The sequence below is a fragment of the Octodon degus genome, unplaced genomic scaffold (assembly GCF_000260255.1).
Source record: "Octodon degus isolate 3935 unplaced genomic scaffold, OctDeg1.0 scaffold00387, whole genome shotgun sequence".
Taxonomy (NCBI): domain Eukaryota; kingdom Metazoa; phylum Chordata; class Mammalia; order Rodentia; family Octodontidae; genus Octodon; species Octodon degus.
In genome coordinates this window covers 30,604-42,395 of record NW_004524963.1, presented here as the reverse complement: position 1 = coordinate 42,395, position 11,792 = coordinate 30,604, and the positions used below count along the sequence as shown (strand labels likewise).

General features: G+C 56.4%; 1 protein-coding gene across 1 annotated transcript in view; it reads left to right on the top strand.

Moving 5' to 3' along the window:
- Positions 1 to 5,467: 5,467 nt before the first annotated feature.
- LOC111814636 (platelet glycoprotein VI-like) overlaps positions 5,468 to 11,792 on the top strand; it is a 31,042-nt gene continuing 24,717 nt past the window's right edge. Inside the window, exons 1-3 of the mRNA XM_023708533.1 lie at positions 5,468 to 5,692; positions 6,074 to 6,109; positions 9,091 to 9,429. Coding sequence (XP_023564301.1) covers positions 5,659 to 5,692; positions 6,074 to 6,109; positions 9,091 to 9,429 — 409 coding nt within the window. The 5' untranslated portion in view covers positions 5,468 to 5,658. The remainder of the gene's footprint in view (positions 5,693 to 6,073; positions 6,110 to 9,090; positions 9,430 to 11,792) is intronic.

Sequence of the window (11,792 nt, the reverse complement as noted above, 5' to 3'; positions counted from 1 at the left end):
GCCGGGGGCCACACAAGCTGAGCGCCCTGAGCAGCACAGGTCTAGCTGTGACCCTCTCCCAGGAGGACTGCTGTGGTCAGATGTGGAAGGCTGAAGGGGCCGCCGTGGGAGTCATTCTGGAGTCTAAACTCCTGCTTGTCACTCATGAACTTCCCGGGTCTGCTTCCTTTCCCGACAGCTTCCCCCGCCGCCGTCCCCCAGAAGCCCTCTGTGTCCCTCTGTGGCTGGGTCCTCCTGACTGTGAAGAGCTTGGGTTGATGGAAAGGGAAATCCTGAGCCCAGGGATCCAGACCTCGCAGGTGTTCCGGAAAACGCCCTCAGCACTCACGTGCAGCTCAGGTGCTGCCACGGTCTCCAGGGCTGCCACAGCCACCGTGGTCGTCTGGGCGGGACAGAGCCAGAGTTCCCAGCTCGGGTTCTGCCCCCAGGTTCAGGGACAGGGACAGTGAATGGGCTGTGGGGAGCTGGTCCTGAGCCAGAGTGCAGAGCAAGGGACCCGGGCCTGGAGCAGGAGGAGTCTGCGTGCACCCAGCGGCCGCCCTCTGTGCTGCTGTGTGTGAAGCCGACCATCAGGAGACCTGGGGCACAGCTGGTTCCTGGAGGAGCCTGCGAGGTCTCCCTGTGCCACCCAGAGCCTCAGGCTGGCAGCCCCCTGCTGAGGACAGAGCTGTCCATGTTGATAGGTACCGTGCAGGCTGCCGAGTGCTGCAGCGGCTCCGTGTGTGCCGCGCCCGCTCCTGGGCAGTGCTCATTGACTGACTTTCCACCCGAGCCCATGCTCTCTGACTGCTCAGCAGGAACCTCAGCATATCTACCCTTCCCACGTGGGGGCAGAAGTGGCTGCCTGTCACCTACTCCATTTGTAGTGTCCGTGGCCTCCATATATGACCACTGTGACATTCACGACTAAGGAAACTAAGCAGAGACATGGTCTGTCACCCCCAGGTCATTCACATTCACACTGGGCGTGTGTTCTCTGTCCTCTGTGGTCTTCGTGGTGGCGATCCCTGCAGGTCCCCTCTGCCCACAGGACGACGGGATCCACAGTGTGCTCAGTGCTGTGTCTCTCCTGCAGAGGAACCTCCAGTGCTGCCAGGATGAATCCGCAGTGTCACGTACACGAGCGCACAGGAGAATTCCTTTGTGTCAAACCACTGTTCTTGCGGGTCTTAGCTGTCACTCTGGGCGCATCACCATGTGTCTCATGTTCCAGTGGAGGCTGCACCATGTGCCTTTACGTGTTTCGCTCCATCTCCCCTCTTGGGCTGGGCGCTCCTGCACCTGCCTCAGTTCTGCTCAGTCCCTCATGTCAGACTCTGGCCTGTAGTAAGCAACTGAGAATCACCGGTTGACTGCCTCCCAGGGAAAGGGATTCTCAATTTTACCCTTAAGAATTTCAGGGAGTGTGAGGGGTGCAGGGACCCTGGGAGTGGGACACGGAAGCAGAGGACCGTGTTCTGATGATCTCCGTGCTACACAGTCTCAGCACCCAGGGAGGGCTGCACCTGCTAGGACGATCCGCATCTGCAGCCCTGGCCACACAGCAGGGCTGGGGAGCTGGCAGTTGTGGGCAGGGCGCAGTGGCCACAGCACTCTGCAGCTCAGTAGGCCTCTTCCTGTCAGGCAAACGCTGTGTCTCATGGTTCACTGTGCACTCACTGACCTTTAACTTGAGAACTGAAAACTTATGTCCACCCCGAGGTCATGAGCTGCTCCTCATAGCAACTTTATTTCACCATTTTTAATAAAAAATAAAAAAACCCTCATAAAACAAAAAACCAAAAACTACATCCAATGGGGCTGGAGAGATGGCTCAGTGGTCTAAAGCACCTACTTGGAACAAGCTTGGCAAAGCATAGGGACCGCGGTTCAATCCTCCAGCACCACATGCCAGCCAGCCGCGCCCCCTGGTGGGCTGAGCTGGCCACACACACACACACACACACACACACACACACTAAATGTTAAAATAAGAAAAAAAAAACTACATCCAAGCCAAGGTGCCCTACAGGAGGTGTGTATGTAAAGTCCTGCAGCTGGTCAGTGGAGTATGATTCCATGCAAAAGGGAGCGTTCTGTGAAGCGATGGAATGACCTGGGGGGCAGTTAAATGCGCACACTCACTGAACGAGGCCAGTGTGAACGGGCTCCACACATTGTCACCTCAACTGCAGACATGCTGAGCAGGAAGATACCGGGCAATGGCTAGTAGGGAGGTCCCTCTTTCTTGAGGTTCAGGGGGTTTACGAGATGGGGTGAGGAAGGAAGCGGAAGGGCGGGGATAAAAGAGGAATGGAGATTGGGTAGGTATTCGCACAAACTCCACATCAGGACTCAAGACAGTGTATATTTGAAACATGTGCTAGTAAAAGAAAAAAAGAAAAAGAAAACGATGTTACTCACGTAGCGTTCAGTCCAGCCTGTGAAGGACATGCATCAGGCCCCTGGTTCAGGCTGAGGATGGTGTGAGCTTCACGGGGAGCAACAGGGACGCTGTTGCAGGGAGCCTCTTCCCCACAGCCCCAGGTGAAGCCCGGGAAGTGCATCTTCTTGGCTTGTGCAGGAGGCCCTGACCCTGCTGTGCCCACCCCAGAGCTGGGCATGGAGCCCAGAGAGCCCGGCTGCTCCTCAGGCCCCATCCCTGTCATGTGGGGCTCCAGGGCCAGATGAGTGGGCGCACGTGTTCCTAGGAGGGTGCACTTCCCTTTTGCAGGAAAGCCACTGTGTACTGTGTAGCAGGTGAGCACTGAGGACTCATGTGTGAAGCACTATCCAGAAAATAAAAATGTAGAGAAGTTGGACAACATCATCTGTCAGAAATTTTGCGCTTCAAAACTCACCAGGAAAAGTGAGAACCCTATCAGAATGGTAGTACTGTTTTCAGTGTCCGGAGATTACAAGGAGCTCACAAGCATACGAAAAGAAGGAATTCCTCTGATTTAGTGGAAAATAGAATCCAGTTTTCTGCAAAAAAATGAGGAAATGAGAAAGCCTTGAAGAAACACTTCTGCAAACAAGGAGCATAACCAGATGACTAAGATCCTAGGAAAGTGATGTCAACTGTGTGGATCCCTGCAGAAGGCATGTGCAGGCATTTTCTCCAAACACTGTGCCAGTTGGCGCAAAGCTGGATTTTATTTCCCTGGGGTCCTGGGGTGTACTGTGAAGATCCGGAGGGAGGAGCGCATGCTTGTCAACTGATAGACGCACAGTAACTCAGCGCACCAGGATACATCCGAGCATAGATACTAAATGAGGCCCGCTCCCTAGCGTGGAGAAGCGCACTGTGATCATCCCGTGTGGAGCACCACGGGGCTCTGAGGAGCACGTGCATTGCTGTGCGTGGAGCCTTCTGTCCTAGGAGCTGTCCACGTGCAAAGGGGGCCAGCACACAGAGGAACAGGACATGCAGCATGAGGGAACCCGAACACACAACCTTCAGTCACACTCTCAGGCCCCAGCAGCCACTGGAGAAGGTCACATAGTGAAGTATAAAGAGGTTCACATGGGCCAGGAAGGTTCTGCTTGTTCCCCAGGGTGGCAGCGTGTGGGGGTGCCCAGTTTGTGAGACCCCAGCCAGCTGTGCATGCTAGGTGTCCTCTTGGTCTCCTATACCAATACAAGGGAGGCACATATACATTTTGGCACATATTTGGAAACCTGCAGGTGGTGGGCATGGTGGGTAGGTCACACCTATCCTGTCAGCACTTGTGGAGGCTGAGGCAGGAGGACCGCAAGTGTGAGATGAGCCTGGACAGCTTAGTGCTTTAGCAAGGCCCTGTCTCAAACAAAAGAAAACTAAACTAATGCTAACCAGGGCCATACCTCAGCCCATAGTGCTGGACCACCAATCCAACCCACACTCCACTTGGGCACAGGTTCCCTACGGGGCCGTCCTGGGGGGCATAGCACCTCAGGAGTCCTCCTTTTGGTGGGCTGAGTATGGTGGCCTAGCTCCATCCTATGTCATGGTATGGAAATGGGTGGTGCATGTCTGCTGTCACATAAGGACAGTTACCACGAGAGACGGAGGAAGGAGGAGAGGGCTCTCTTCCTTCCTCCTGTTATTAAGCAAGAAACTGGACTCTTGCAAGTCCCCGTGTCTTCTGCTCTCAGTGCCAGGTGCACGCTCGGTCATGAGCAGACAACCCTGCAGGTTGGATTGCAGAGCCCGCTCAGCCCCACATTTTCCCTCAGCCTCCCTCAGGCTCGGGCCTGAGCACCTCCTCAGAACCAGGTGAGCACAGGCCGCCTTCCTCCGTCTGCCTGGCCTGGGAGAAGTGGCTGCCCCTGTGCTTGGAGGCAGCAGGCCCCAGAGTCCTCGGCGACCTTGTGTTCTCAGCCTCAGGGTCACATTTGCAAGTGAAGACCCTTGTCCTTATTTTCTTTGCTTTTGGTGCCTGGTGCTTCCCCTCTGCCCCCCCCCCGTCCCCTGTGCATCCCAAAGTTGATGTCCTGACTTCTTGTCCCTTTAGGGCTCTGCACCACCCTGCCCCTGTGACTGCGCTGTGGTAACCAAGTAGGAGACTTCTGAGTTGTACAGCCACTCTGGGACTTCTCCCTGGTCCCTAGTGACATCCAGAGCTGGCACGAGGCTCTGACTTACCAGTGGACGGGCTGTATGTGAGGACTGCTCCGTTCGAGCTCCCGCCTGCACACCTTCCGGGCGCACGCTGCAGGGCGTACTGCGCTTCTGTAGAGCTTGAGCTGCTGACTCTTGCTGCTCTTCACAGCTGCTGCTGCCAGCCCGGATCCGCCTTCCCTGCTCTGGTCTGATGAGTTTGACTATTTAGAGTCCTTGCACCGGACCTGTGCAAGAGTTGTGTTTCTGTGTCAGGCTCATGGCGGTGCAGTACTGCGTGCAGGTCACCTGCGTCTGCACCTGGCAAGAGTCCCTGCTCTTCTTGTGGCCGCACAGCCTCCCACTCTGCACCCAGCACGCCTGTGGCCATCCATCCGGCTGTGGAAATCTCCATGGATTCCTCGGCTCTGCGCTTGCAGTCACGTTTCCATCACTGACCCCGGGGATGAAGCTCTCTTCTGCACACACTCCTGCCCTCCCCCTAGAGACTCGCCCAGCAGGTGAACGCTGCGTCCCCTGGGAGTTGGCTTTGTAACATTTTCAAGCATCTCCTGCTACCCACAGCAATGGCACCGTTTACAGTCGCAGCTGCAGTCGGACAGGGTTCTAGCTTCTCAACCGGCTGTGAGAGATGGATCAGGGATGGCTTCTGAGAAGACTGTCTGTGTAGGAAGACTCTCAGCTGAGGGACTTTGAGAATCTCATCTCTTGGAGGAGAGTTCGGTGTGCTTACTGTGTTGCTGGGCTTTCTCAGGGACCACAGTCCTCGCACCGGCAGGAGCGACCCGAGGTTCCCGTTTTCAGCATGAGGAAGTGCTGGCTTCTGTGTCACAACACCCCGCCCAGGGCCACTGTTTTGAGAACTGGAGCCCGTCGTGTGCAGCCACCTTCTGTCCTGTCTTGAAGAATCACTCGAAGTCCCCTTCTGAAGGGAGGCTGCCTTCTGCCCCGAGGAGTGAAGGACTGGATAGCAGAGGCCACGCTCCTCCTTTCTCTGGGTGAGGCTGCGAGGGAGAGTGTCTGGGTCTGATTCACGGCTTCTTGGCCCTGTCTGTCTAGGCTCTCAGCCCCAGACCATGGCCCCCTGGCTCTCCCCGCTTCTGGCCCTTGGTGAGTCGGGGACTGTGGGACGGTTGGAGAGACTGAGGCAGGAGACTTGGGGAAGGGGTCCTGATCCCTGCTCAGCCTGACGCCAGCCAGGGGGTTGTGGGTTCAGCACGAGGTCTCTGGGTAGCCCTCCATTCCTGCTGGACTTAGGGGGCAGCAGAGGACTTGTTCCTAGACACAGGGCCCTGGGTGCGCAGCAGGCTGGGTGCTGGAAAGGCTGGGGAGGGCAGAGCCCATCCTCTGGGCTCTGAGAGTCTTCTGGAGCAAGCAGGGTCAGGGCCCGTGTCCCTGTGAGGTGGGGTGTTTTGGTAACCGTGGGAGCCCCTGCTGCTCCAGCCTTCAGCACCCTGCCGCTGGGTGTTTCTAACTGCGCTTCTCTTCCAGGGCTCTGCCTGGGCCAGGAGATCCTCGCAGTGGAGGGTGAGTCCTGTTAAATCTGCTGGGCAGGAGGGAGCGGGCTCCCGGCCTGGGGTGTTCTACTCAGAACCCCAGTTGTGACACAGGAAATGTGTAGCCTATAGTCAGCTTCCTTTCCTTTTTTTTTTTTTCCTTTTTTTTAAATTTGGGGGAGATAATGCCTTGTTTCATAGTTTAGGCTGAGCTTGAACTCACAGTGTAGCCAAGGAACTCTCGATGATGCTCCTGCCTCAGCCTCCGAGTGCTGGTAGCCTAAGAGTGTGCCACCATGTTCATATTTTTTTTTTTTTTTTTTTCAGAAGCAGGGATTGAACTCAGGCCCTTGCGCTTGCCAGGGAAGCGCTTATTCCACTGAGCCATCTCCCCGGCCCCCAACCATGTTCATATTGATCATGTTTTTTGTCTCTTGTTTTAAAAAGAAAAGTAGTAGTTGTTTATACTTACTCTCTACTGAATAATGTGCTTATATAATGTTCATATGTGGAAGAATCAAGTTAGGCTCCTGTCCATCTCCACAGGCTTATTTTCGTGGTGAGGACATGTCACCTTTGCCCTTTGAGCCATCTGAACTGTGCGCTGTGTCGCTGTGAGCCGCAGCCAGCCTGCCCGCCTGCCCCAGCTCTCAGGAGCTCCCCCTCTGCACTAAATGCCCCTCTTGCCTGAGCATCAGCGTGGTCCCTCTCCCCATCTGGGCCTCCCCTGGCCTCTTGGAACCACAGATCCCACTTTAGCTCCTGGCTCTGCAGGAGATGAGGTTGGGTAGTGCTGCCCGAATGCTGGCTCAGCCCACCTGGCAGGATGCGTGTGTGTCCTCCAGTGTCACCGAGCACAGAGGTCCCCTCTCTCTGAAGGGTGAGGGGTGTTGCACTCCGCCTACTCCAGACTGTCCTGGCCCACTTGTTCTCAGACTCTCTGGCTGATCTGTCTCCCAGGTGAGGCGGCTGGTGCAGCAGTGACCATGGGGCGCAGGTGTCCTGGTGACACGCTGGTGTCTTCAGAGGACATTCAGCTCCAGTGTGACCCAGGCAGAGCCCTTGAGTCTGGAACTATTTAGGGTCTCAAGCTTCCCCCTGCTGCTTCTGAGGAGGAGCAGAGGCCCCAGCTGAGCAGGGCCCCAGTGCTCCATCTCTCTTTCCATGATATTTCAATTACAATGAAAGGATTTGTGTTTACAATGTTGTTTATGTAAAAAACTGCTCCTCCTCAGACGCTTGCCAAGGTTTAGCTTCAGACAGAAGCAGCACTGCTCAGCTCTCAGGTCTGGGCCCGGCTGTCCCCTGCGCACTTCCTTCTGCCCGTCAGGCTGGGGCGCCTCTCCCCCGATATCTTGACTTTCTATCACTCTCAGAGGCACAAGCTGTGCTCAGCTCGCAGGCTGTTTATTTTATTCAGGTTTTTGGTGTAGGAGTTGAACTCAGGTGTGTGTGCTTCCAAGGCCTGAGCTTGTGCCACTGAGCTATCTGTCTGTCCCAGGCTGAGTTTTAAAGTGACCAAAGAGCCTGCACCTGTTTACCATGTACAGTGTGACCGTTTGCAGCAAGTAGACATCACGCAAAGAACCAATCAGCACACACATTACCTGGCTCATCTTCTTCCATGCTGAGAGCACTGTAAATTGCCTCTGAGTGATGGGCAAGACCACAACACCCCATTAGGCCACAGTCTCCGGGTGCCTGGTGGGTCTCCCGGCCTCCTCCTCCTGTCTAGGGGGAGCTCAGTGTCCTCTGGCAACCCTGGCAGGTGGTCATTGCCCTTTGCTGTCCCTGGGTGCTCAGCACAGTGAACCCCACCTGCCCTGGGCTCAGCGGGGTGCCCTTCCCCAGCACCCAAGGTGGGCAGCCCCTCCCTCCTGGGCCAGGTTCCTGCCCTCGCCAGGACGCTCATCTCGGGTGCAGCTGGGCATGGGGACAGTTATCTGTCCATGTCTGGCTCTGCCCAGTGTCCTTTCCAAGGTCAGGGACTGTGTCCTGGCTTCCTACACTTGTGGAACTATGGCTCAGGGAAGGAGACCTGGGACAAAGAGGGCTTCCATGTGGTTGGAAGGGCAGTGGAAGGAGGAGCAGGGGCCCCCTCCCAGGCACGACCTGTCGCAGCTTGCCTGGGGCCCTGGTTCCTGGATACCTATACCCTTGTCCAAGGGTGCACAATTTCAGCTGGAGTGAGTCCAGACCATTCAAGCAGCATGGTTTATGAGACCTACGGTGTGCTTGAAAATCACAAGAGTGAAAAAAAAACTCCTAGTGTTCCACCCACACAGCAGCGGGAGGATGTGGGGAGTCCGTGTGTACGTGAGCCCGACTTACCATTCCTCAATGAAGGCTTATAGGAACGCAGCCTATAACGTGCTGTGCAGCCCACGCATGTGCGACTGGCATCTCCATATTTAGTCGACACCTCTTAAGTTTATGTATTTATATGTCAGGTGTAAGGATGAAATTCGAGCAGCCAGCGTGCCACCTGCTTTGTGTCAGTAGGAAAGAGTGACCGTGAATGTGGGCAGCCTGACCCTCTGCAGCTCCTGGCTCCTACAGAGCATCCTGTTAGGGGGCTACAAGCTCACCTTCCCTAGCTCCCCCTCAGGTAGGATAATGAGGAAATAGAAACGAGGCTGAGATGAGCATCGGAAGCCCGGAGGGATCCCCAGGGGGGCTGTTCCACAGGTCCTGGGCAGTGGCCACGGGCAGGAGGGGAGCGGTTCACATCAGACACCCCAAAGGACCAACTGTGCTCATTTTGAAGGTCCTGGGAGACCCAAGCCCACCCCAGGGTTTGCCCAGGTTGAGGATCCCTACTGTGAGGATGTAGGGGTGAGAACTGGGGTGCACATAGCCTGCACTGCGAGGGGTGCAAACCTGTGGAGTCGCATTGGCTCACAGCTGCGCAGCTCTTTAAGTCTGCCAGGATCTCCGTGCGGTGCCCCACATCAGCTCTGTGTGTGGTGATTTCCACTCAGGGGACACTGAGGTCTGCTCTGCTTCCTTTAGGGCTCCTGCCTGCACCCTCCATCTCTGTAGAACCAGGCCGTGTGACACTCAGAGGGAGCACTGTGACCATCGTCTGCCGAGCCCAGTGGGGCTTTGAGAGCTTCCGCCTGGAGAAGTGTTCTTCATGGAGTAGTTGTACCGGAATTCAGGAAGTGGCAAACGCTGCAACTTCCAACAGTGTGGCCAAGTTCTACCTCACCTTGATGAATACTGGGTGTTATGCCTGCATCTATCAAAAGTGGTCCACTTGGTCTTCACGCAGTGAGATCCTGGAGCTGGTGGTGACCAGTATGAATGTCACCCAGAACTCCACGCCTCCAATCTCAACTGTACCCTCAGGTTTGTTCCCAGCTATTTGCACCATGTCCCCAGCTGCTTTCCTCTGTCTCCCATCCCCTCCTCCTGACTATAAGCCCTCTCCCCCATTCTTGGTGCTCCTGTCCATTAGGCCTCCCTGCCCCTTGCTCCCTGAAGTCCTGGTCTCACTGGACACCTGCATGGGGTGTGCATGGAGCTTGCCCTGCTGGCTCGGTGGAGAGTGCGTCCCCAGAGCTGCTAGGGCAGATCCCCCAGGAGAGCGAGTGTTGCTTCCCTGGGCCTGGTTGTTCTGCATCTTTTTCAGGAGACAGAACCTTTCATGGCCCCAGCAATATGTCTCCAGCAATATGTCCCCTCTGGTGCGGTCCCTCCCATTCACTGGGCAGGGCTCATGGTCCAGGGAAGGTCCTGACCCTGGTCACAGAGTGCTTTGGGAGAATCTTGGGATGGGATGGCCCATGTCCTTCTGTGGTCAGCTCCAGAGAGGTCCTAGGTCAGGTCCCGGTGAGGAGGTCCCGTCCTCCTCTGTTGCTGCCAGGGCTTCAGAGCTGCTGTCCGCAGAGCACCTGTGAGCTCAGCGGAGCACGTGGTGGGCGGGGCCGAGGGGCGGACATCCCAGCAGGTGGAGCAGCACAGGGCATGGCTCCCTCTCCTGCTTCCCTGCTCTGCTCTCTGCAGAGACCTGGGCACTGTCTGGGGCTGCCCAGCGACCAGGTGTGTTCTCTAGAGGATGTTAGGGCAGGGGGCTCAAAGGGGGATAGACTCTAAGCAGGCGCTCCCACTCTGTGGCTCCCCGGAGACTTGAGTCTGCTGCACAGAGCTGCACTCCTGCAGATGTTACTGAGTCCCTGGGTGATGCTTTCCTGGGCAGGTCACTTCTGTGGGGACATTAGGTGGCAGTGCCAGGTTGTTGGTGTTGCATTTACTTATGCAAAGGGTAACTGTCCATGTGCTGTTGTGTGTGTGGCCTGCACATCAGTTGCAGGGAGATTCACGATGAGAGGCAGGGCCGAGCTGGTACAAGGCAGCGGGCGGGAATGCGGAGAGCCCTCCTGGTCCTCGTCTAGGAGAGGAGGTACATGTGTGCAATCCTGTGGAAAAGTTACTGGGATTCCAGTGAGCGAATTCCAACCTACCACTTCTGGTGCTACCACGGGGAGTAGGGAGACACGAAGGCTTCTTTGCAGTGGGGTGGAGCCCAGGGCTCCCAAGGGAGATACACATGGCCTTAGCGGTGGGCACCAAGGAAGGAGGAGCAGGAAAGGAGTGCATACTGGCCTTGGGTGACATCGCACGGGATGACCCAGCGAGGTGAAGAGAGAGGAGACGCGGGGGTCCAGATGCAGGAGGGAACAGGCCCCGAGCAGCTGCTGGGCAAGAGCACTGGATGGGGCAAGGCCTGGGGAGGGGCACGCTGGGCTCCAGGGAGGGACTGGGAAGGCTGGGTGAGAGAGGATTGGGTGCAGGGTGCATCCAGCGCTGACCCCGGTGCAGACCCTATAAGGATGCCCAGGTGCAAGCACTTAATCCTGGGTGAGAGGAGAGTTACAGGAAGTGGCTGAAGCACTCACTGCATGGAGCTGCTGCCCTGTGAGGAGTTGTGTTTGTCACCAGCGTGTGGGTCCCTGAAGAGCTGGATTTGTGCTCTGTGCAGAGATTCTAGTTCCATGAGAGCACTGGTGAGCCGAGCTGAGGAGGGCACCCAGCCCATCCCTACGGACCCATGCCTGTCCCAGGCCTTCCTCTCTTGGGAGAGTGCTGGGCCTTGTGTGAGGCCTGCTCTTGTTGCTGGTCAAGGCCATTTCTTCCTAGGAGTTGCTGTCTGTCAAGCAGGGCCTGGATATAGCTACAGTCCTGTTCTTCTTATATTCTTTGGACTGGAGGGAGGTGGTGTTAGTGGGAGTGAACCCAGGGTCTTCACACGGAGCATTTCCAGCGTTTTTATTTTTTATTTTGAGCCAAAGTCTGGCTAAGTTGCTAAGACACCCAGGCTGGTTGTGAGCTCTTGCTGCTTCTGCCCCAGGCTCTCTGAGGGCTGGGATTGGACACTTGCATCCCCGTGCCTGTCCCCACAGTACTGTGCTTCCTGATCCCACAGGAGTCAGGCACTTCCTAGAGGAAACCAGCGCTTGGCTGGCTGTCTCCCTGCCTGATCACGTTTGCAGTCATCTGTGGAGTTCTCCTCGGCAGATGCCTGTCTCCTTCTGAGCAAGTTCTGCTCTCAAGACACTGATTTCCACGAAAGACAGGCGTGAAGTTGGCGAGTTGCCCTCTCCCATCTGGATCTGCCCATCTGTGTCAGGCTCTGGGCTGGCAGCTGGCAGCGGCTGGCAGGAGCATGTGCGCATGTGCACGCAGTGTCTGGCAGGAGGATGAGCGCATGC